At 40.7% G+C, this 23,842-nt stretch overlaps 1 protein-coding gene across 4 annotated transcripts in view; it reads left to right on the top strand.

The window, feature by feature from the left end:
* ccdc82 (coiled-coil domain containing 82) overlaps positions 1–23,842 on the top strand; it is a 67,203-nt gene that overhangs the window by 1,554 nt on the left and 41,807 nt on the right. For 3 of the 4 annotated variants that reach the window (XM_059964659.1, XM_059964662.1, XM_059964661.1), the window contains exons 2-5: positions 5,204–5,865; positions 7,750–7,918; positions 11,364–11,456; positions 13,722–13,846. In XM_059964659.1, the coding sequence (XP_059820642.1) occupies positions 5,209–5,865; positions 7,750–7,918; positions 11,364–11,456; positions 13,722–13,846 (1,044 nt within the window). In that variant the 5' untranslated portion in view covers positions 5,204–5,208. Of the gene's footprint in view, positions 1–4,128; positions 4,224–5,203; positions 5,866–7,749; positions 7,919–11,363; positions 11,457–13,721; positions 13,847–23,842 lie in introns of all 4 variants that reach the window. The other variant, XM_059964660.1, reaches the window with a different exon arrangement.

Genomic DNA, 23,842 nt, shown 5'->3' with positions numbered 1-23,842 from the left:
GGAATCTATAAAAGTCATTTGATACAAGATCAAATTCAGTTTGTAGTTGGGAGAAAGATTTGAGCACCTCACCATCAAACATTTGGTCCACAAGAACCAGGCTTTTTGCGCCCACCTGTTAACACCAGAATCCAGGCTTACGGGAATAAAATCTAGAATTAATGCAATTCTGGTTGCCCTTGATATAGTCCTTGGAAGATCTAATTTTTTCCTAATTCTGTCCCATACTTTCAATGTATAGTTAGCCCGTTCATTCTGAGTCTTAACATTCTTCCACACGTTTGGATTTAAAAAGGGAAGAGCTGCTAAAGGTAACTCACCAATTGAATTTTGCTGTATGTGAACCCATTTTGAATCCATGTCTTCTCTGATCCATGACACAATTGCTGTTAATTGGGCAGCCCAATAATAGGTCTCTAAATGAGGTAAAGCTAAACCTCCCTCTTATTTATTTGAACATAATGCTGTATTTGTAATGTGGCTGTAGCTCTGCCGGATTCTAGTTGGAGATTCAATCAATGTTGCTGAAGTAGTACCCATCTATGGCAGGATCACTTCCTGGGAGCCAAACAGCACGGGAAAGGTCCTTTCAGCTCTGCTGGTCCATGCTGATCAAAAGTCTATCGTAATCTCATTTGCTCCTGCCTTTCCCATATCCCTCCTGGTTGTCTCCACAAACCACCCTTCCCGTTCATGCACCTATCCTACTGTCCTTTAAAACTTGCTATTGTTCGTACTCAGCCACTCCACATTCCCACCCCTCCACACAGATGCAATGTAGAAGAGAAAAGCACTCAAGTTCCCATCAAATTTGTCCTCTCCAATCTTGTAAGAAAACAACATTTTTAAAGTTCATGTGGGATTTTGAGTTCTGTCCTTTCATTCATTGCCCATCCTAGATCTTAACTATCTTTTGAGTTAATAAAATAAGCTATTTATCTGGATTTCTGGAAGAATATTTTACATTTGATTAATTAACAGGGTTTTGTCAGACTAAACTGTGGTCTTTGCTGGAGTTTACTCGTCCACTACCACTGCTTGATACAATATGGACAATCTTTAAGATCAAGAGCATTTGCCTCAGATCCCTCCAGACCATGCCACCTTCTCAGCCCCTCCCCCACACTCCATCTGTCTGCCTGTTCAAATGTCTTCTAAGTTCTGCATTTGGACACGAATCCACCACCCCTGGTAGAGCGTTGCTCAAAAAAGCTGTCTCCAGTCCCAAACTCCTCCAGATGTTAACCCTAGCAACAACAACACACACAGTGCTGGAGGAACTCAGCAGGCCAGGCAGCATCACTCCAGTCTCAGACTTTCCTACCTTGGGAGATCTTCAAACGTGTTCTGAAACAACTCCTCAAAAAGTGATAGGACTCTGGGCGCACCACGTACTGTGGAAATGAATCTGATTTCTTCAGTGGTGGTGCTTGGTCCCCACACACTTGCCTCAATCAGTTTGAATGGAAGCCCTCCTCCTGCACCTGGAAGTAATGCAGCTCATTCTCACATTGATCCATGTGGACACTGGCATGGATTTTTGTGCCATTCTCAGGAGGCTGAGATCTCTACTAGTCCAATCAGACTTTGCAATTTCTGACTGGCTGTCCAAATCCTTGTTCTATGCAGGTGCAATGGACAAATGTACAATTTACAGCATTCATACTGAGAGTAACCATATGCTTAGAGTAATGTTGTTCTATTATTCTACTTCATACTTCTTTGGATATAACTATTTTGTGTAATGCAGTGTTAATTTATAATGTCAGTAATCAGCCACGAATGTGTCCAAACAGGAATCCAGTGAGTCAAAAGCATACATACTTGCTTTAATATTGGAAATAATAGATACTTCTGCATCAGTTTCACTTTCACATCAGTTTAACTGATAAATCATCCTCTACTATCAATGAAATGAATTCTACATTCTCTACATCTGCATTAAGGCAATATTGATAAATTGTGTGTCGTGGCATTCTGTTTGGCTGAACAATATTCAATATCCTAACTACATCATCAAACCATTATAGACAGTATATTAAGTTGATCTCTTGTAGAACAAACTGTATTCTCATTGCCATACAGTGCCTTTTCAATTTTTTATTGAAATCATTGATCACCGCTGCTTCTATCACTTCAAAGGCACTATGTTCCAGGTCATTACCACTTGCTCCATATTCCTCAAGTTCTCTTACCAAAAGCTTGATACTCCCCATGTCCTTATAGGTTTATAGGAACAGTTTTTATTTTGTCTACTCTGTCAAAACATGGTACACTTCTGTTACTCTGAATTATAATTTTGGCAAGAAAAATTAATTTTTTTTTAACTATATAGTGAGAGCTTGCAAATTTCTGAAATAGATTGTAATATCCTGGCATACAATTTATCAAAGGCACTAAGCACACACTACAAGTCATTTAGAGAAGTTAATAGATTGTTATTATTTATCACTAGGGGAATTGAATACAAAAGTAGAAAGGATACAACAAACTGCAGATGCCTCTACTTACGCCACCTCACCTACTGAGCTCTTCCAACTGTTTGTGATCTTGCTCTGGAATGGTTGGGTTGTCTTATGAAGAAAGTGTGGACTGATGAGACTTGGAAACTGAAGTTTAGGAGTGTGAGAATGGACTTAGGAGAAATGTAAAATTCTGAGGAGCTGTAACAAAATGAATGTGAAGAGCATGTTTCCTTGTGTTGGAGAATCTAGGGGTTGTGATTTGAAAATTACAGATTACCCACTCTCATTATCACTAACTATTCAGTAGCCAGTCTGTGATCTGACACCTACAAAATGCCCCTAACCATGTCATCACTGCATTTCCGTGCTTTGCTGTTCTCCCCTATGCAGTCTCTCTCCAAGTATCACCAGTTCCAGGAGAGTCTCACACTGAACTTGAGTTTGGGAACAGCAGTATGTTGAATACTCCTGCACCTTCTGCCTCTTCTCCTCCTCTGGGTGGTTGCACTTTTAGTCTCTTGAGGTCCCTGCTGATTGAGTTGCTATTTACGGGAACATACACTCCAAGAAGCACTGAGCTTCCTTGATACCTTGCATTGACTCCTACTCTTCAAAATCTTCCTTGAGCTGAAGCAGCTGGAATTATTTCCCCGACCCAATTTCCAGTGGACACATGAAATTGTCTGTTACGCATGGAAAGAATTTCCAAGAGGGATGAGCATATGCAGTTGTTTATTGCACCAGCGGACAGAACTGATGATGGTCTGTTCACAGCTTTCAGATACACACTTGGATGAAGAATAGCATTTTTTGCCTCTGAGTTGCGAATCTGGATCAATCTTTTAATACAAAATCCATTTTGACTGTACAATGCAGCCCTGATGGAGTGCTGTGTTATTGGAGGTCATGTCCTCTAGATAAGAATTCATTCAAGTGTGCATGCTGGCAGTATTTCTGGAAGACCAGTGATGTTCTAGCAATGAACTCACCCTCATTTATTCCCCAAGCAACATGACCAGAACAACCAAACTGATTATTTATCTTGATGGTATTTGGTGCTGTGTGCAGCAGGCTGCCACATTACCTTCAATGTGATAGATTTTCACTTTTTTGTTTTAGCATGCTGGACAACCCGAGTGGGATGTATCATATAAATGCAAATCCTTTCCCCTCCTTTCCTTCTGAAAGTTCAATTGTACAAAGAAAATCTTTGTATAACTGAACTTAACCAAACGCCAGTTATCTTCGTTTCAAATGACTCTGTCACTTTCAGCTCTTGGTATTTTAATTCAATTTCTTATACTCCATGGTCTTGTCCCACTCATTTTTTTGTAACTTCCTCCCAAACTACAACTGCCAAACATTGCGCCTTGGCATCTCCCTATCTTTGACCCTCCCTCACACCCAAGCCAAACTATTTTACAAAGCCTTTAGTTTCTCTTTATAGCTAAGTGCTTTTGGCTGATTAAGATGTTGTGAAGTACACTGGGAATTTTGCATGTATGAAGAACTAGAGGATGGCTTACTGTTAGTATGTGACCTCTTTTATGCATCGTGTTCTAGAGTTTTTTTGAGGCAATTGGGGTTTTCTGATTTTAATGGAAGGTATGTCATTGCTGCTCTAAACCTTGACAAGGTAACTCTGAACCTGGTTTCTCCCTAGGTCATATAATTGGCCCAGTACAGAAGACTTGGGTGTCTATAGGTGCCTTCTTCCCACCTAGTTCCTGAGTGAGAAAGAGCAGGAAAATCAACCTAGTAAGGCCAACTCTCCTTTTGTGTGAAGGTAGCATGCAAGATGTTTAAAGGAGGTAACTACAGAAGTAAAATAAAAAGAAGTTGTTCAGATTAAGATCATAAAACGTAGGAGCAGAATTAGACCATTTGGCCCATCTTGTCTGCTGTTCTATTCCATCATGGCTGACTTATTATCCTTCTCAATCTTACTTTCCTGCCTTCTCCCCATATCCTTTGACACCCTTACTAATCAAAAATTTATCAGCCTCCGCTGTAAATATGTCCAATGACTTGGCCTCCACAGCCACCTGTGACAATGAATTCCACAAATTCACCATCCTTTGGTTAAAGAAACTCCTCCTCATCTTTCTTCTAAAGGGAATCACTCTATACTAAGGCTGTGCCCTCTGGTCCTAGGATCCCCTTCTGTAGTAAATACCCTTTCATATCCACTCTATCGAGGCTTTTCAATATTTGGGAGCGTTCAGTGAAATCCCCCTTCATTTTTCTAAACTCCAGCGAGTGCAAGCCCAGAGTCATATCAAACGCACCTTATATATTAACCCTTTCATTGCTGGGATCATTCTTGCGCACCTCCTCTGGACCTTCTCCAGTGCCTGCACATCTTTTTCTAGATTAGGGGACCAAAATTGCTCACAGTACTCTTGCAGTGTTACCAACACCTCCTAAAGCTTCAGTATTACATCTTTGCTTTTATATTCTAGCCCTGTCAAAGGGAATGCTAATATTTACGTATTTCTTTTTGTGGAAATCTTCACAATTTTCTCATTGGCTGATGAATTTCCCCATACTTGTTTCATCCATACGACATACAATTCTGAATTGGAAGCTTTTTGTTTGAGTGAATGTGATAACATAAATGCAGTGTGCTTTCTTTTATTTCCCCCAGAACCAAAATCCAAATTCATAATAGTAAATAAAATGTTTATAGTATTGCTGCTAATTGATTTATAATTTCACACTATCTTATGTTTAATCAGATGCAATGGCCTCTGCAATCAGTAAATACGGAACAAGAAGAAGCACGCGTCAGTGTTTGCCTAAATCACGTATTGATCGAAGGCGCACAAGGATGGCTTCACTTTCTCAAATGTGTGATACAGATGAGGAAACTGAGTCTTCGTATGAAGAGAGTGAGGATGAAGAATCATGGAGTAGTGTCTCTGAAGATGAGCAGAACCCAGCAAACAATACAACAGACAGTTTAGATGAAGAAAAGGAGACTTCATGTGAAAAAAGTAAAGATAAAGAATTAAAGAGTGGCATCACAGAAGATTACAATGATCAAAACCCAGCCAGTAAAACAACAGATAGCTCAGATGATGAACGTATTATTCGGAAGAAGCGTTTATGTTTGAGTAACCTATTAACTGAGAGTGAGAGCAGTTCAGATAGTGAGATTTATAGCAAGCCAGTGAGGAAGGTAAAAGCCAAGTCGTGCTGTATTTTTGTGCAAGATGACGAAAGCAATAGTGAGGAACAGCCATTGGACACTAGTTTCAGTGTAAAGATTGCTGAGAATGGTCAGTTAGAGAAAGAACTTGCAATTGCTCGAAAAAGGAAACGGCAGTTGGAGCTGAAACGTTTATCACAGAAGAAAAGGTCTCGACGCACAACTAGTAGTACATTAGAGTTAACTGAGGTTAGTTTCATTCAAAGAGTTGGTTAATTAATCATTAACAATTTTTTACTCTTGCTCGTTGTCAAATATTTCATTCTTCCACCAATTTCAGGACAAGCCAGATTGTCCACATCACTGAAGTTCTGTTCAATCTCAGGCTTTCTTCAAACATAAAATCCTCTTTACATAAAACCAAACACTTTCATCTCTCTAATTTATCATCTCAGCCTTTCCTCATTCCCCTCACCTTTAGATATAACTGCTATAGACTATTTAATGTTGCTCTCTATCATATTCTGCTCTACGTGTCTTACTGTGAAATATCGCATGTAAACTTTGCGGCTCTATTTTGACTTCCTATGCTCAAGTTTAAGGTAAACATTCTTATTGCTGATCGCTCCATTCTATCCTCTCCATTCTAGCTATACAACCTAATGCAGCTTAATTTGGTTCTCTGGTCATTCTTCTTTTGTCCACCCTTTCCTTCACCAGTAGGAATGAAACCTTCAACATTTTGATTTCCACTTTTTAGAATTCCCTCCTTTAATCTCTGTATGTTTTGTTCTCTAAAAACACATTTCTTCAGTGAAGTTCCTCATAATGTCTCCTCCTTTGGCTCAGTCTTGACTTGTCAAATTCAAATCCATGGTGGGTCTTTGGAATCTGTATCATATTAAAGGTGTTATGTAAAGTCTGTTGGGTGCTGTTAAAGCAGAAACAAGATCATATAACTCTAAGACCATAAGACACATAGGAGCACAGTTAGGCTATTCAGCCCATCCAGTCTGCTCCGCCATTCCATCGTGGCTCTTGTATCATATCTCTCAACTCCATTCTCCTGCCCTGCCTTGATTGACATCCTGACTAATCAAGAATCTATCAACCTCTGCTTTATATATACTCAATGACTTGACCCCCCCCCCCCCCCCACAGCATCTGTGGCAATGAATTCCATAGATTCACCATCCTCTGGCTAAATGGGCGTCCCTCTATTCTGAGGTTGTGCCCTCTGGTCCTAGACTCACCCACTGTAGAAAACATCATCTCCACATCCACTCTATGTAGGCCTTTCAATATTTGATAGGTTTCAGTGAGATCTCACCTCATTCTTGTAAATGGCCCAGAGCTATCAAATGCTCCTGATAAGTTAACTCTTTCATTCTCGTAAGCCTCCTCTGGACTCACTCCAATGCCAGCACATCTTTTCTTAGATAACAGTGACCAATACTTTATAAAGCCTCAGTATTCCATCCTTAATCTTATGTACTAGCCCCCTTGAAATGATTACTAACATTGTATTGCTTCCCTTATCACCAACTCAACCTGGAAGTTGACGTTTAGGGAATCCTCCACAATGAGTCACACGTCCCTTTGCACCTCTGATTTTTAAATTTTCTCCCTGCTTAGAAAATACTCTTCTCCTTTATTCCTTCTGCCAAAGTGCATGACTGTATACTTCCCCACACTGTACATATTCCACTTGTCACTTCTTTGTCCTTTCTCCTTCTGCAGATTCTCTGATTCCTGAACACTACCCACCCCTCCACCTACCTTTGTAATATTTGCAAATTTGGCCCAAAAAAATCATCACTTCCATCATCCAAATCATTGACACATAAAGTGAAAAAAAAAGCTTTGCCATACTGGGACCAAGATCAAGGGTGATATTTTCCTTTATTTCATCATACTGAATCCAAAGTAATTAGACAGTTTTACACAAACTAATCCAATAATTAGCATATCCATTGTGAATATTCCATTTTTTTAAACTTAGTCCTATTGTGTACAATACCAAATTGGTTAGGTAGAATGATGAAGCAGCCTTGTATAGGAATGCATAAATTACATTATCTTGTCAGTTTTATGATTTTCAAGATGTGACATTAACCTGTATCTGCTTATCAGATATCAGATGAAGAGTCTGACACATCATCCCTCTCCCAAGTGGAAAATAGCTCAGAAACAGAGTGGGAAAATGACAGTTTAAAAGACTTCATTGTATCTGATGAAAAAGATCTGCAAGTGACAACATCAAACCATAATGAATCTCTCCTGGCAAAATATCTGCCCAACTGTAAGTAATATTAGGCTTTTACATTGAAATTGCCCTTCTTATTCTAGTATAATTGGAAAGCAAGAAGCAATAATTATATTAATATGATAAGTACAAACGTAAAAGAACAATTCCCTACTTGCTGATTTTTATTTATTTATTTATTAAATTTTTAAGAGAATTACATAAAATGAATAGAATATTAGAATAGTGAAAAATTAATATTGACCCTCCCCCTCCCCTTAACCCCCCCCCCCTCCCTTAGATCCCTATTGGAAAAAAAAGAGAAAAGAAAGAAAAAAAAGATAGAAAGATTGCCTGGATATTGGAGGATCCCCACATGCTCCATGGAGTTCAAAATAACTTTAGTTTAGCACAATGTTATTTTTATTAGGAGACATTGAAGGGATAATACCAAAACCTAAATTGAATAAATATCAGAAAAAATTTATAAAAATTGCATTGGCAGTAGCCAAAAAAGCTATTGCAGTTACTTGGAAATCAGATTCATATTTAACTATGGATCATTGGAATAATGAAATATATAGCTGCATTCCACTTGAAATAATTACTTATAATTTAAGAAATGAATATGATATAATTTTGAAAATTTGGCACCCCTATCTACAACAGATAGGATTAAATATATAGGTCCTTTGAAGATAAAATTATGTTATTTGAGGAAAATAACTTATTTTTATCAATAAAAATCTTACTGATTTTCAATTTTCTTTTGTGTTGTATTTTTTCTAGTAATTTGTTGCTGGGCATCACCAGTGCTATCTTCAACCGGAATTTAAATTGTTTGTAACCCAAACATTTTACAGTACAGCTGTAAACTGAGTTCCCCCAAGACATAAACTGCCCACAGTCCTACAGTAACTGGCAAGACCATACTGCCAGTTTCCCAAACATTTGTTCGTATATCATGCATAAAACAAACATTCATAAGCTCAGGAGTATCTGTGGACTGGAATAATACTGAACTTGATATTCTTATTTTATACCATGGTCACTTTTGTATGGATTTAATTGCTCCTGTACTTACACAGCTCAAATTCTTTGTGCTTGGCAGTAGTTCAGCGTTCAGCATGCCTCTGTTATTTGGGAACTTTTATATGGCAATCTGCAAGTAGCTTTGCTAACAATTAAAATTTTTAAAAAATATATAAAGCATTGCTTGATGAGCCTGACAATAAACATAAGCTACCTGCTTGGCCACAACACCAGACGCTCCTAGTCTTATTTGAGAAAGAGCTTGTTGCTCTCTCATTAGCCAGGAAATAGGAGTGGAAGGAAGGTACCCTTAACTCTGAGGGGCAGCCTCAGTGAAGAATTGAAAGTGCTAATGGTTACAAGTAAACTTCAGAGGACAGCCTCGCGAGGATGGGGCACTGGTGGACAATCAACTGGCACAAGATGTGATATCTGCCCATAGAGCAGGCAGGGTCAGTTTGATGTGTGCATATACACTTGGTGTCCACTTTATTAAGCACACCTGTACACCAGCTTGTTAATGCAAATATCTAATTAGCCAATCATGTGAATGCAACTCGATGCATAAAAGCGTGGAGGCAAGGTCAAGAGGTTCAGTTGTTGTTAAGACCTAAAATCAGAATGGAGAAGAGATGTGATCTAAGTGACTTTGACCAAGGAATTATTATTCGAGCTGGGCGGAGTGGTTTGGATATCTCAGAAACTGCTGATCTCCTGGGGTTTTCACACACGTGTCTCTAGAATTTACAGAATGGTGCGAAAAACAAAAAGAGAAACATCTGATGAGTGGCAGTTCTGTGGGCAAAAACACCTTGTTAATGAGAAAGTTCAGAGGAGAACGGCTATATTGGTTCAAGTTGACAGGAAGGCTGTGGTAACTCAAGTAACCATGTGTTACAATGATGGTGTGCAGAAGAACATCTCTGAACAGACAACACATTGAACCTTGAAATGGATGGGCTACGGCATGAGAAGACCATGAACGTACACTCAGTGACCACAATTTTAGATACTGGCGGCATCTAATAAAGTGGCCATTGAATGTATGAACTGAAGCATCGCCTATTGTCTACCTCTGGAGAAGCCTGTATGAGGGGCATGACATCATTGTGTATTTGTAGGCTTCTTGTAGCTTTCACTGAGGGAGGAGGGTGAGGTGCACAGTTAAATGTGATATGATGGTTTGAAGACATGCATGTTCTCAGTGTCACTGGAAATTCTTGTTACAAGTCCACTGGAACAGGGGTGCCCTCTACCGTAAGAGGATGGAGTCCTTCTTGCTGTCCTGTGTCTGCTGCAAGTTTTTTTTTCTCAGTCTCATAATCGCCCCCAATTCCCTTTCCATTCAATGGTTATCCTCAACCAGTTGCTCAAGCTGCTGATTTTCCAGATAACTGGAATTAAATTAAAGACACATTAGCTACACTGTGTTTATCTCCTAAATTAGTAAACTTTTGGAAAAAAGATGTCCCAAATGATCTAATGAGGTTCTTTAACTGGCAGCAATGAAACAGCATGCCTCCATTTCTTTAAGTAGTGATCAATAGAACATTTTGTTCAACTTGGATAATGGAATTGATGGCTTTATGGCCAGCTTTGTGGATGATACAACAATAGATTGAGAGGCAGCTAGTGTGAGGAAGCAGAAGGACTTGGACAGATTGGAAGAGTGGGCAAAGAAGTGGCAGATGGAATATAGTGCCAGGAAATGTTTCAACATGCACTTGGTAGGAGGTATAGTGGCATAGAATATTTGCTAGATGGAAAGAAAATTCAAAGGTCAGAGGTGCAAAGGGACTTGTGAGTCCTTGTGCAGGATTCCCTTAAGGTTAACTGCAGGTTGAGCCGGTGGTAAGGAAGGCAAATGCAATGTTAACATTCATTTCAAGAAGACTAGGATGTAATGTAAATTTTAATTAGTTCCTTATTCTTTGTAACCACCACACTAATGCACCAAATACTCTGCTCATTCTAAATGAAGCAAAGACCCCATACTCTCCTCTCCACCTTGCTCTTCTTCTGTGCTTTTCCCTGCATCCTGGAAGCTTCATAGTGTTTACAGATGCATAGGTAACATTCTACTCAGTTCTAGAGCTACCCCAGTTTTTCTTTACTCTGGTCTCCAAATCCAGATACATGGTCTTCCATACTGTACCCAGATTATTCCATTATGAAGTTTGAATGTAGGGCACCATCATTACCCACAGGAAATGCACACAATTTGCACCTTTATTCAGTCTCCAACCTTAAGCTATTAGCTGATTACTATGGTGTTTTGCAATACCATTCGAATGAACCTGTCCCAGGAATTTCATGCTCAGGAACTTCTCCAATATTGATACATTAATGACCTTGGTATACTTTTTGGCATAGGAATGTTCTCCCTAGTCTACATGAATCTGTCTGCTTTAAAATTAAGATTAAAAAAACAGGGAGCTATCTAAATTTATTTTTCTTCTTATATTCACAGTCCACATCTGCGATCTCTACTCACACTTCGAAAGAGTTGTTAAAGCTTTGTTGATCAATGCATTTGATACCAATTTTCTTAAATCTTTGTATGGTGAGTATAAGTATATAACGAGAAGAGGAAACCTCGATGGTTCATGGGATAAAGGTGCTGCTTCTTAAGGAGCTATACAAACAAGGAATGTGCACAGTCTTTTTTATTCCAGTTATGCATTAAGTCAGCTGAACTAATAATTAGGAGGCCATGTTTACAATTACTATTACTCAGGGGAGTTAATATGCTGCCATTGCCAATCCTGTGATTCCAAAGCACTTGATTTCTTGCCATCTCCAGAAATGGCCATTCTGGTCAGCGCAATAATTAATATCTGTGTGTTCAGGCTGTGAAAATGACCATCAGGTGATGCCAGAGCCTGCTTACTGTAGCCCAGAGTAAGTCGTCTGATGTAAGAGGCCAAAAGGAAACTTGGGGGAAAAAAACTGAAAGGAGAATTGATGACTCATTTTTTTGTTCAGATTATGTGATGCGCTTTTCTATATAATATCCTAAGCATTTTAATTATTTGTTGATACATTTCATCAACTTGCAGATCTGCTGTTTCTTTACTGAGCCATGTGTAATTTTGTGTGGAACTGTTTATAAATTACTTCATTTTAAAGTCATAAAACTTTGACATTTCTCACTGTTAAAGATCTCCATATGCAGTACAACCATCTCGATCTTGACAGCATAACGTTTTGTCATTGAAATTTAAGTAAGATGTTATTCCAGTTTAGGCAAATAAAGCAAGTTTCCTTCTTTTAAAGCAGGGGTTCCCAATTTTTTTTTTTTGCCTTGGACCCCTACCATTAACTGAGAGGCCCGAAGACCTCTGTAAACATTGGACCAAATTATAGTCATCTTATTTTGTAGGATGTGTACTCTTTCTTATTCATTTTGCTCACACCCACTGTTGCACTGAAGTTGATAGCTCAACTTGTTATCTGTTAGTGATATAATATAATGTGAATAAATTAATAAAGATTCAACAGCGCCTTATGTTAATAGTTGGTAATGACTTTGTTTGGTTCTTGCACTTTTTCCAAGTAATTCAATCTAAACAATTCCTCCAAGCTAATAGTTACAAAGAGGTTGGAAGTAAAACTGGTGCATATCAGGAACACCTATCAGGAAAGAGACAAGAGTTAATGTTACAAGTCACTGATGGCTGAATGTACTTAAATCTAACTTTACATGTCCTGCCATTTTTTCACCATGACTGAGATGAAGCCTGATTCTTTCCCTGGATCATTGCCAGGGAGCCATCTGCACAAGATCTGCAAACAGTTTGAGGATTGGCTCCCAAAATGATCTTATCAGAGGAACAGAGAAAGGATGTTAATTGTGGTTTTATTACAAATTACGTATAAAATTTGCAAACATCAGACTTTTTCATTCAGTATGAGATGTGGCAATTGCTGACCAGACGAAAAAAATGTCCATTCTTAAGTACCCTCAGTTTGCTGAGCTATTTCAGACGATAGTTGGGTATGAACATTTATGTGGGTCTGAAATCACATGTAAAACAGCTAAGATAAAGGCAGCAGATTTCTTTCCTTTAAGGCATTGAGCCAAATCATCTTTATCTTTAGTTGCCATTTCTGTAGAGAGCTGCCAGAGATATTGTTCCCATGGGCATGCTTTCTTAGACACCCGTGCCTGCATATATGGAGTTTGAAATGAATTGGAGCCCTAAAGCAGGCATGTACAATCTCCCACTCTGGCGTGGCAAGCTTCTAAGTCAAGGATGCTGGATTAATGACCTTAATCAAAAATGTCATTAGAAGTAACTGGTTTATTTATTTACCTTTATTTTACTTTGCTTTCAATTTAGTCTTATCAGATTATGGTATTTTAACCTTTTTTAATATTTATTTTAACTTCTATGTCCGATCAATAGACATTTAGTAATAGTTATCAAGGCCTTTGCCATCAGCCATCAGTTCAGGCCCATCATGTATTCAAGATTCACTGCTTGAGGTACAGTTGTTCTTCACTGCAAGTCCCACTTTACAGGACTTTGCAATATCCAGGCCTCCTTTGATCTTCTGAAACTGCAGGAGTTGACTTATGGGAGAAATTGGGAGCAAAGCAGGAATGTCTGACATAATCTTGTTCATTAGTGAACCAGCCAGAGCTAATGTCTCTGTATCAAGAAACAAGGCCTGTGTATTTCTCGCCCAGTAACTTAACCTTTGTGATACGATAATATTTTTTAATCAGTCGACAATATGTTGGGGGGGGGGGCTATATAATTGTCTTGCTCTGATAGTTGGTATCTTATTATCTTTTTGTTCTCTTCACTGTGACCTTCAATAGAAGGAAGAAGGTCGAAGAAATATGCAAAGGAAATGCTGAAATCACTGAGTTATTTGGATGAGCGCTGTGTTGATGCGCGTCTTACAAATTTAAAGTCAACAAGCCGGTGGAAAGATCGCTATAAGGTGAGTTTAAGAATATGAATGTTTTAACTTATTTCTGGGAATTGAGGATAGGATTCATCTTGAATTGCTGTGAAATTGTGCACTCCAGATTGTCTTCCTATTCAAACTGCATACTGAAACAATCAGCTGAGGCTGCAACAAAGTAACAAACCATGGAAAATAGTCCTTGTGATCATGTTACTTGAAGTATTGTTGCCTTATAGGGAACAAAGGTAAAGACACAAACGGAGTGCACTTCCCCTGTCCTGTGTAAGTTTAATCATCAGAGTTTGTTTTCCCCCTATATCAGCAAGCTCTGGTTCACCCTGTAGTTACCAAAATAGCAGAATGAAGCAAGTTAATTATAAGTCCTGACCAATTGAAAGAGACATTAGGACAATGAGGCAGCTTGACAGTTGCTTACAGATAATCCTGTCAGAGGAAAGAAGAAATAGCATCAATTGCATTAGCTTAGCAATTCTTGTTGCTTAGCAACTCACAGATAGTACTGAAGTCTTCAATCAAAGGTTTTCAATCTAAATATATCTTCCTGATGATCAGGAAGAACATCATCAGCTTGCGGTGTACCTGATAGATCAAGAAGTACGTATACTTTATTCTTCTGCAATTATTGACCTACTTCTGTTGCTGAAATGATACTACTTTAGGCTGTAATCTGCAGTGGAACATTATTTTGCTTCAAATAGCTGACATGATCTTTCAGAAGATTGAATATGAAAAATCTGACTTCACAGAGTAGCTCTTTTCAGTCTGAAAACTACCACTTAATCTTAGAACTCAGGTGGAAGCAGTTGATTATATTTTTCTGAAGTGCAAATCTTAGAACTTTTTCAAACTAATCAATGAGTTTTAATAGTTTAGTACGAGCAAGAAATTTGGAAGGTGAAAAAGAAAAGAATGATTTGTATATCTTAAATGTGTAAATAGTGTATTAAATGAGTTTTCAATTAGAATCAGGTTTAATATCACTGCTAGGCGTCGTGAAATTTGTTGATTTGCGGCAACAGTACAAAATGTAAAAGTCTTTAAAAAATGAGGTAGTGTATATGGATTCATTGTCCATTCAGAAATCTGATGGCGAAGGAGGGAAAGAAGCAGTTCCTGAAATGGTGAGTGTATGTCTTTAGGATCCTGTAACTCCTCCTTGATGATAGTAATGAGAAGAGGGTACGTCCTGGTTGACGGAGGTCCTTAATGATGGATACCACCTTGATGATGGTGGGGAGGCTAGTACCCATGATGGAGCTGGCTGATTTTACAACTTCTTGCAGCTTTTCCCGACCCTGTGCAGTAGTCCCTCCATACCAGAGGGAAGTGATGCAACCAATTAGAATGCTTTCCATGATACATCTGTTGAAAAATATACTAGCACCTTCAGTGACATGCCAAGCCTCCTCAACTCGTATTGAAATATAGCTGCTATTGTGCCTTTTTTGTAATTGCATCAATATGTGGGGACCAGGCTAAATCTTCAGAGATGTAGACACTCAGGATCTTGAAACTGCTCACCATTTACACTACTAATCCCTCAATGAGGATAGTGTGTGTTCCCTTGACTTCCTTTCCTGCAGTCCACAATATCTTGATCTTGCTGAAATTGTGTGTAAGATTATTATTGCGATACCACTCAACCAGCTGATTTATCTCACTCCTGTACGCCTCCTCATCACCATCTGAAATTCTACCAACAATAGTTATGTCACTGGCAAATTTATAGAGCTTGAGCAACACATATAACATGCTGGAAGAACTCAGCAGGTCGGGCAGCATCCGTGGAAATGAGCTGTCAATGTGAAGGGTCTCGGCCTGAAACGTTGACTGCTTTTTTCCACAGATGCTGCCCAACCTGCTGAGTACCTCCAGCATGATGTACTGTTGCTTTGACCCCAGCATCTTCAGTGTACTTTGAGTTTGAGCTGTGCCTGGCCATGTAGGCATGGGTGTATAGCGAGTAGAGCAGTAGGCCAAGCACGCATCCTTGAGGTGTGCCGGTGGTGTCAGTGAGGAGGAAATGTTGCTTCTGATTCTCACTGACTGTGGTCGCCTGGTGAGGGAGTCAAGGATCCAGTTGAAGAAGAGGTACAGGGACACAGGTTTTAGAGCTTGTTGATAGGTACTGATGGTGTTGAACGCTGAGCTGTAATCAATAAGCAGCAGCCTGACATACATGTTGCTATTATTCCGGTGATTCAATGCCGAGTGGAGAGCCAGTGAGAATGCATCTGCTGTAGACTTATTGTGGTGTTAGGCAAATTGCAGTGGGTCCAGGTTCTTGCTTAGGCAGGAGTTGAATTTGGCCATGAACAGCCTTTCAAAGGACTCCATCACAGTGGATGTGAGTGAAACTGGGATGGACATTGCCTGGGTTGAACCAGAATAACATTTACTATCTCTGCCATATGTGGTGAAATTTGATGTTCTACACTATAACCCTATAAATTAGTGATCAAAATAGTGACATTGTGTTCATAAGTTCAATGTCCATTCAGAAATCTGATGGCAGAGGGGAAGAAGCTGTCCCTGAAACGTTGAGTGTGTGTCTTCAAGCTCCTGTACCTCCATATAACAATCACAGCACGGAAACAGGCCGTCTCAGCCCTCCTAGTCTGTGCCGAACTCTTAATCTCACCTAGTCCCACCTACCCGCACTCAGCCCATAACCCTCCACTCCTTTCCTGTCCATATACCTATCCAATTTTACCTTAAATGACACAACTGAACTGGCCTCTACTACTTCTACAGGAAGCTCATTCCACACAGCTATCACTCTCTGAGTAAAGAAATACCCCCTCGTGTTTCCTTTAAACTTCTGCCCCCTAACTCTCAAATCATGTTCTCTCGTTTGAATCTCCCCTACTCTCAATGGAAACAGCCTATTCACGTCAACTCTAACTATCCCTCTCAAAATTTTAAATACCTCAATCAAATCCCCCCTCAACCTTTAACGCTCCAATGAATAGAGACCTAACTTGTTCAACCTTTCTCTGTAACTTAAGTGCTGAAACCCAGGTAACATCCTAGTAAATCGTCTCTGCACTCTCTCTAATTTATTGATATCTTTCCTATAATTCGGTGACCAGAACTGTACACAATATTCCAAATTTGGCCTTACCAATGCCTTGTACAATTTTAACATTACATCCCAACTTCTGTACTCAATGCTCTGATTTATAAAGGCCAGCATTCCAAAAGCCTTCTTCACCACCCTATCTACATGAGACTCCACCTTCAGGGAACTATGCACTTTTATTCCTAGATCTCTCTGTTCCACTGCATTCCTCAATGCCCTACCATTTACCCTGTATGTTCTATTTGGATTATTCCTGCCAAAATGTAGAACCTCACACTTCTCAGCATTAAACTCCATCTGCCAACGTTCAGCCCATTCTTCTAACCGGCATAAATCTCCCTGCAAGCTTTGAAAACCCACCTCATTATCCACAACACCTACCTTAGTATCATCAGCATACTTACTAATCCAATTTACCACCCCATCATCCAGATCATTTATGTATATTACAAACAACGTTGGGCCCAAAACAGATCCCTGAGGCACCCCGCTGGTCACTGGCCTCCATCCCGATAAACAATTATCCACCACTACTCTCTGGCATCTCCCATCTAGCCACTGTTGAATCCATTTTATTACTCCAGCATTAATACTTAACGACTGAACCTTCTTAACTAACCTTCCATGTGGAACTTTGTCAAAGGCCTTGCTGAAGTCCATATAGACTGCATCCACTGCCTTACCCTCGTCAACATTCCTTGTAACTTCTTCAAAAAATTCAATAATGTTTGTCAAACATGACCTTCCATGCACAAATCCATGCTGGCTACTCCTAATCAGATCCTGTCTATCCAGATAATTATAAATACTATCTCTAAGAATACTTTCCATTAACTTACCCACCACTGATGTCAAACTAACAGGTCTATAATTGCTAGGCTTACTTCTAGAACCCTTTTTAAACAATGGAACCACATGAGCGATACGCCAATCCTCCGGCACAATCCCCGTTTCTAATGACATCTGAAAGATCTCTGTCAGAGCTCCTGCTATCTCTACACAAACTTCCCTCAAGGTCCTGGGGAATATCCTGTCAGGACCCGGAGATTTATCCACTTTTAAATTTCTTAAAAGCGCCAGTACTTCCACCTCTTTAATTGTCATAGGTTCCATAACTTCCTTACTTGTTTCCCACACCTTACACAATTTAATATCCTTCTCCTTAGTGAATACCAAAGAGAAGAAATCATTCAAAATCTCTCCCATCTCCCTCAGCTCCACACATAGCTGACCACCCTGATTCTCTAAGGGACCAATTTTATCCCTCACTATCCTCTTGCTTTTAATATAACTGTAGAAACCTTTCGGATTTACTTTCACCTTATTTGCCAAACCAACCTCGTATCTTCTTTTAGCTTTTCTAATCTCTTTCTTAAGATTCCTTTTACATTCTTTATACTCCTCAAGCAATTCCTTTACTCCATGCTGCCTATGTCTATTGTAGACATCCCTCTTTTTCCGAACCAAGTTTCTAATATCCCTTGAAAACCATGGTGCTTTCAAACCTTTAACCTTTCCTTTCAACCTAACAGGAACATAAAGATTCTGTACCCTCATAATTTCACCCTTAAATGACCTCCATTTCTCTATTACATCCTGTCCATAAAACAACTTGACCCAATCCACTCTCTCTAAATCCCTTCGCATCTCCTCAAAGTTAGCCTTTCTCCAATCAAAAATCTCAACTCTAGGTCCAGTCCTGTCCTTCTCCATAATTATATTGAAGCTAATGCTATTGTGATCACTGGATCCGAAGTGCTCCCCAACACATACATCTGTCAGCTGACCTATCGCATTCCCTAATAGGAGATCCAACACTGCCCCATCTCTAGTCGGTACTTCTAAAAATACTATTGTTGCAAAAAACTATCCTGCACACATTTCACAAACTCCAAAGCAGAGTACAAAGGAAATGGCAGGATACTTGGTAGTGTGGAGGAGCAGAGGGATCTGGGAGTACATGTTAACAGATCCCTGAAAGTTGCCTCACAGGTAGATAGGTTAGTTAAGAAAGCTTATGGAGTGTTAGCTTTCATAAGTCGAGGGATAGAGTTTAAGAGACACGATGTAATGATACAGTTCTAAAAAACTCTAGTTAGGCCACACTTGGAGTACTGTGTCCAGTTCTGGTCGCATCACTATAGGAAGGATGTGGAAGCATTGGAAGGGGTACAAAGGAGATTTATCAGGATGCTGCCTTGTTTAGAGAGTATGGATTATGATCAGAGATTAAGGAAGCTGGGGTTTTACTCTTGGAGAGAAGGAGGATGAAAGGAGACATGATAGAGGTATACAAGATATTAAGAGGAAAAGATAGAGTGGACAGCCAGTGCCTCTTTCCCAGGGCACCACTGCTCATTACAAGAGGACATGGCTTTAAGGTAAGGGGAGGGAAGTTCAAGGGGGATATTGGAGGAAGGTTTTTCACTCAGAGAGCGGTTGGTGCCTGAATCAGCGGTGGAGGCAGATACACTAGTGAAATTTAAAAGACTTCTAGGCAGGTATATGGAGGAATTTAAGGTGGGGGGTTATGTGGGAGGCAGGGTTTAAGGGTCAGCACAACATTGTGGGCCGAAGGGCCTATACTGTGCTGTACTATTCTATATGTTCTATAATTGCTGAAGCAGTTCACCCTGCTCTTCTTGGGCACTGATATGATTGCCCTGCTTTTGAAGGAGATGTGAACCTCTGACTGCAGCATTTTGCGTTTGAAGATGTATTTGAACACTCCAGTCAGTTGATTGGTACAGGTTTTCAGTGCCCTACCAGGTGCACCTTTGGGGCTTGATGCCTTACGAGTGTTCACCCTCTTGAAAAATGATCTGATGTCAGACTCTAAGACAGAGATCACTGGATACTGCAGGGATTTGCACAGGTGTAGTTTTATTCTCCCTTTCAAAGCATGCATAAAAGGTATGGAACTATTCTGGGAGTGAAGTGTCACACCCTCACTTGATGTGAGGTTTCGCCTGTAAACCCTGCCAGAGCTGGTGTCCACCTGATTCTGACTTTAACTTCATTTGGAATTGTTGTTGCACTCTTAAAATAGACTTCCATGGACTGTAACTGGACTTCTTGTATAATTCTGGAACACTGTTCATAAGTGCCATGACTACAAATCTCCTGGTTCATTCACAGATTTTAGTTTGGGTATGTCTGGTATATTCTTGAAGGCACACAGTCATTTTCACAAGTCTTGATAAAGTGAATGATAACTGTGGCATAATCATTCAGATTGGAAGATGAATCTCTGAATATTGTCCAGTTCACCAATTCAAAGCAGTTGTTAAGCGCTCCTCCACCTCCCTTGTCCATACCTTTTTGGTTCTCAGCACTGGTGCTGGGGTCTTTAGTCTCTGCCTATACCAGGTGATTAGACTTTCTAAAGTGTGGATGTAGGATGGTGTGGGTTATGTTCATGATGGCGGTGTAACAGTGGTTAAATGTGTTGGCTTCTCTGGTTCCACAGGTGATATGTTGAAGGTAGCCAGAGACTTTATGTTTTGCTTACTTTCACTTATTTTTCTTTCAAATGTGGTTCTGCTATAATTGGAGCCTGCGATCTACATTTTGGTGGTATTCTTTTGGGCCAATTGAGCGATCAGGTCCTTTGCTGTCCTTGAGCGAGTTCCAAGAGGTTTCAAGCTAAGGATGTGGCCTGGAGGTCAAGAAGCCTCAAGCCCATGATTGCCTCCATTTCTTGTTGATTAAAATGTGGAGGAAGATTAAAATCATAAAGGGGAGCAGGTGTTTGGCACCGTTTACCAGCCTCTCACTCACTGCTGCCAGAGGAAGGTGTCTGCATGGGTTTCCCTTATCCACCCCCCTCTCTCCACACCCCCCCTTCCACGCGTGCACCCCCTTCTCCGTGCGCGCCCACTCCCCCTCTACACACCACCGCCACCACTCCCCCCCAAAATGCACTTGGATTTCATTCACTGTGAAACAAGGAGTAAATTGTACCACAAGTTGGAAATCACATGCAAGTTAAAGGGTTGCCAGTGAAACATTGCCTTTCTGAGCACCAACCCACCATGTTGACTTGCAATTAGGCAGTAGTTTTATATAGATTCATTCATGTTGCCAGTGTTAATTAATTTTCAGTATTCCTGTGGTCCTGAGGCATAAATTCCAGCTTACATTATGAAATAGAATACTCAATAAAAATAACAATTTTATAATTGGGATAAAATAAACAATGATGCTGTAATTCTATTCATTGGGTTCCAATAATGGATACTGTTCTGGAAATTCACGAGTCTTGGGTTTAATCTTAAAGCTATAACTACCTTTAGTAGTTTTCTTTGACATTATATCTTCCAGTCTTACCATCCTCTTTCTTCAGTACAATGATGATTGTGGGTGCCACTTGTGCTTTTATTGCCAACTTTAAAATGTCAAACAATGTATTACTAATTTCAGCCCCAGTTCTACCTTCATCTCTGATGTTTCCCTTTCTCAGCCTAACTGTCTCAATGTCTTCGATAGATTTTCCATCATTGGCTGTGTGTAGCCAACAACTCTGATGCCAACCTTAGTAACACTTCCTTCCGTGCATTTTCTGCCAGGACCCCAGTACATTCTCTCATTTTCTTTAATTTCTGTCATGACCATTTGGATCATTGTTTCCAAAGCACCTTCATTTTTCCTCACCTAACTTCTCCCATTGAACGCGATTCAGTTTTCCGCAATTCTGCTGCAGCTATTTATGCAAGGGCCCAGTTTTTACTTCTTTACATCCTACTATCACTCCTTTCCAACAGCCATGACCTCTGCCAACCCCTATCCTCCTTTCTCCTGGAGCTATAGTCTGTTTTTATCTATTACCATTTAGGTCCTTCAACTGATCTCAGCCCTTTGTAACTTCTTGCTTCCCGTGCATCCACCCATGTGTGGATACTGAGGTTTATGCCTCAGCACACACAAAATGCTGGTGGAACGCAGCAGGCCAGGCAGCATCTGTAGGGAGAAGCACTGTCGACGTTTCGGGCCAAGACCTTTTGTCAGTTATGAAAGGAGAGATAGTAAGAGATTTAAAAGTAGGAGGGGGAGGGGGAAATGCAAAATGATAGGAGAAGACCGGAGAGGCTGTGGTGAAGCTGAGAACTGGAAAGGTGATTGGTAAAAGGGATACAAAGCAGGAGAAGGGAAAGGATCATGGGACGGGAGGCCTAGGGAGAAAGAAAGGGGGAGGGGAGCACCGGAGGGAGATGGAGAACAGGCAGAGTGATGGGCAGAGAGAGAGGGAAAAAAAAGAGGAGGGGTGAAGAAACTAAATATATCAGGGATGGAGTAAGAAGGGGAGGAGGGGCATTAACGGAAGTTAGAGAAGTCAATGTTCATGCCATCATGTTGGAGGCTACCCAGACGGTATATAAGGTGTTGTTCCTCCAACCTGTGGCTTCATTTTGACAGTAGAGGAGGCCATGGATAGACATATCAGAATGGAAATGGCACGTGGAATTAATATGTGTGGCCACTGGGAGATCCTGGTGTTCATTTTTGCAAGAGACAGGGTGGGAAGAGGAATAGTCCAGGTAGCTGTGAAAGTCTGTAGGCTTCTAGTAGATACTAGATAGTAGATATAGTTCTTGCAAAAATGCTATCCCCTTCTCGCAATTCCTCCGTCTCCACCACATCTGTTCTCAGGATGAGGCTTTTCATTCCAGGACGAAGGAGATGTCTTCCTTTTTTAAACAAAGGGGCTTCCCTTCTTCCACCATCAACTCTGCTCTCAAACACCTCTCTCCCATTTTCCGCAAATCTGCCCTCACCCCATCCGCCCACCACCCCGCTCGGGATAGGGTTCCCCTTGTCCTCACCTACCACCCCACCAGCTTCCGGGTTCAACGTATTATTCTCTGTAACTTCCACCACCTCCAACGGGATCCCACTACCAAACACATCTTTCCCTCCCCCACCCTTTCTGCTTTCCGCAGGGATCGCTCCCTACGTGACTTCCTTGTCCATTCGTTTCCCCCCCCCCCCCCATCCCTTCTCACCAATCTCCCTCCTGGCACTTATCCTTGTAAGTGGAACAAGTGCTACACCTGCTCTTACACTTCCTCCCTCACCACCATTCAGGGCCCCAGACAGTCCTTCCAGGTGAGGCGACACTTCACCTGTGAGTCGGCTGGTGTTGTATACTGCATCCGGTGCTCCCTGTATGGCCTTTTATATATTGGTGAGACCCGACGCAGACTGGGAGACTGTTTTACTGAACACCTACGCTCTGTCTGCCAGAGAAAGCAGGATTTCCCAGTGGCCACCCATTTTAATTCCAAGTCCCATTCCCAATTTGATATTCTATCCATGGCCTCCTCTACTGTCAAGATGAAGCCACACTCAGATTGGAGGAACAACACCTTATATACCGTCTGGGTAGCCTCCAACCTGATGGCATGAACACTTCCCCTTCTTACTCCATCCCTGATATATTTAGTTTTTTCCCTCTTTTTTTCTCTCTCTCTCTGCCTATCACTCTGCCTGTTCTCCCTCTGGTGCTCCCCTCCCCCTTTCTTTCTCCCGAGGCCTCCCGTCCCATGATCCTTTCCCTTCTCCAGCTCTATATCCCTTTTGTTAATCACCTTTCCAGCTCTCAGCTTCACCCCACCCCCTCCGGTCTTCTCCTGTCATTTCGCATTTCCCCCTCCCCCTCCTACTTTCAAATCTCTTACTATTTCTTCTTTCAGTTAGTCCTGACGAAGGGTCTCAGCCCAAAACATTGACAGTGCTTCTTCCTATGGATGCTGCCTGGCCTACTGTGTTCCACCAGCATTTTGTGTGTGTTGCTTGAATTTCCAGCGTCTGCAGATTTCCTCGTGTTTGGATTATGCTTCTGTCACTATTGTCTAACACTGTAGTTTGCTGTCTTACATTCTCCCTCATTTCAGTCTTTTCCTTTTAAATCTTGCTTAAAACCTACA

This window comes from Hypanus sabinus, chromosome 3 (assembly GCF_030144855.1).
Source record: "Hypanus sabinus isolate sHypSab1 chromosome 3, sHypSab1.hap1, whole genome shotgun sequence".
Taxonomy (NCBI): domain Eukaryota; kingdom Metazoa; phylum Chordata; class Chondrichthyes; order Myliobatiformes; family Dasyatidae; genus Hypanus; species Hypanus sabinus.
Note: the sequence above shows the minus strand (reverse complement) of the source record. Positions and strands in the feature narration are given on the sequence as shown.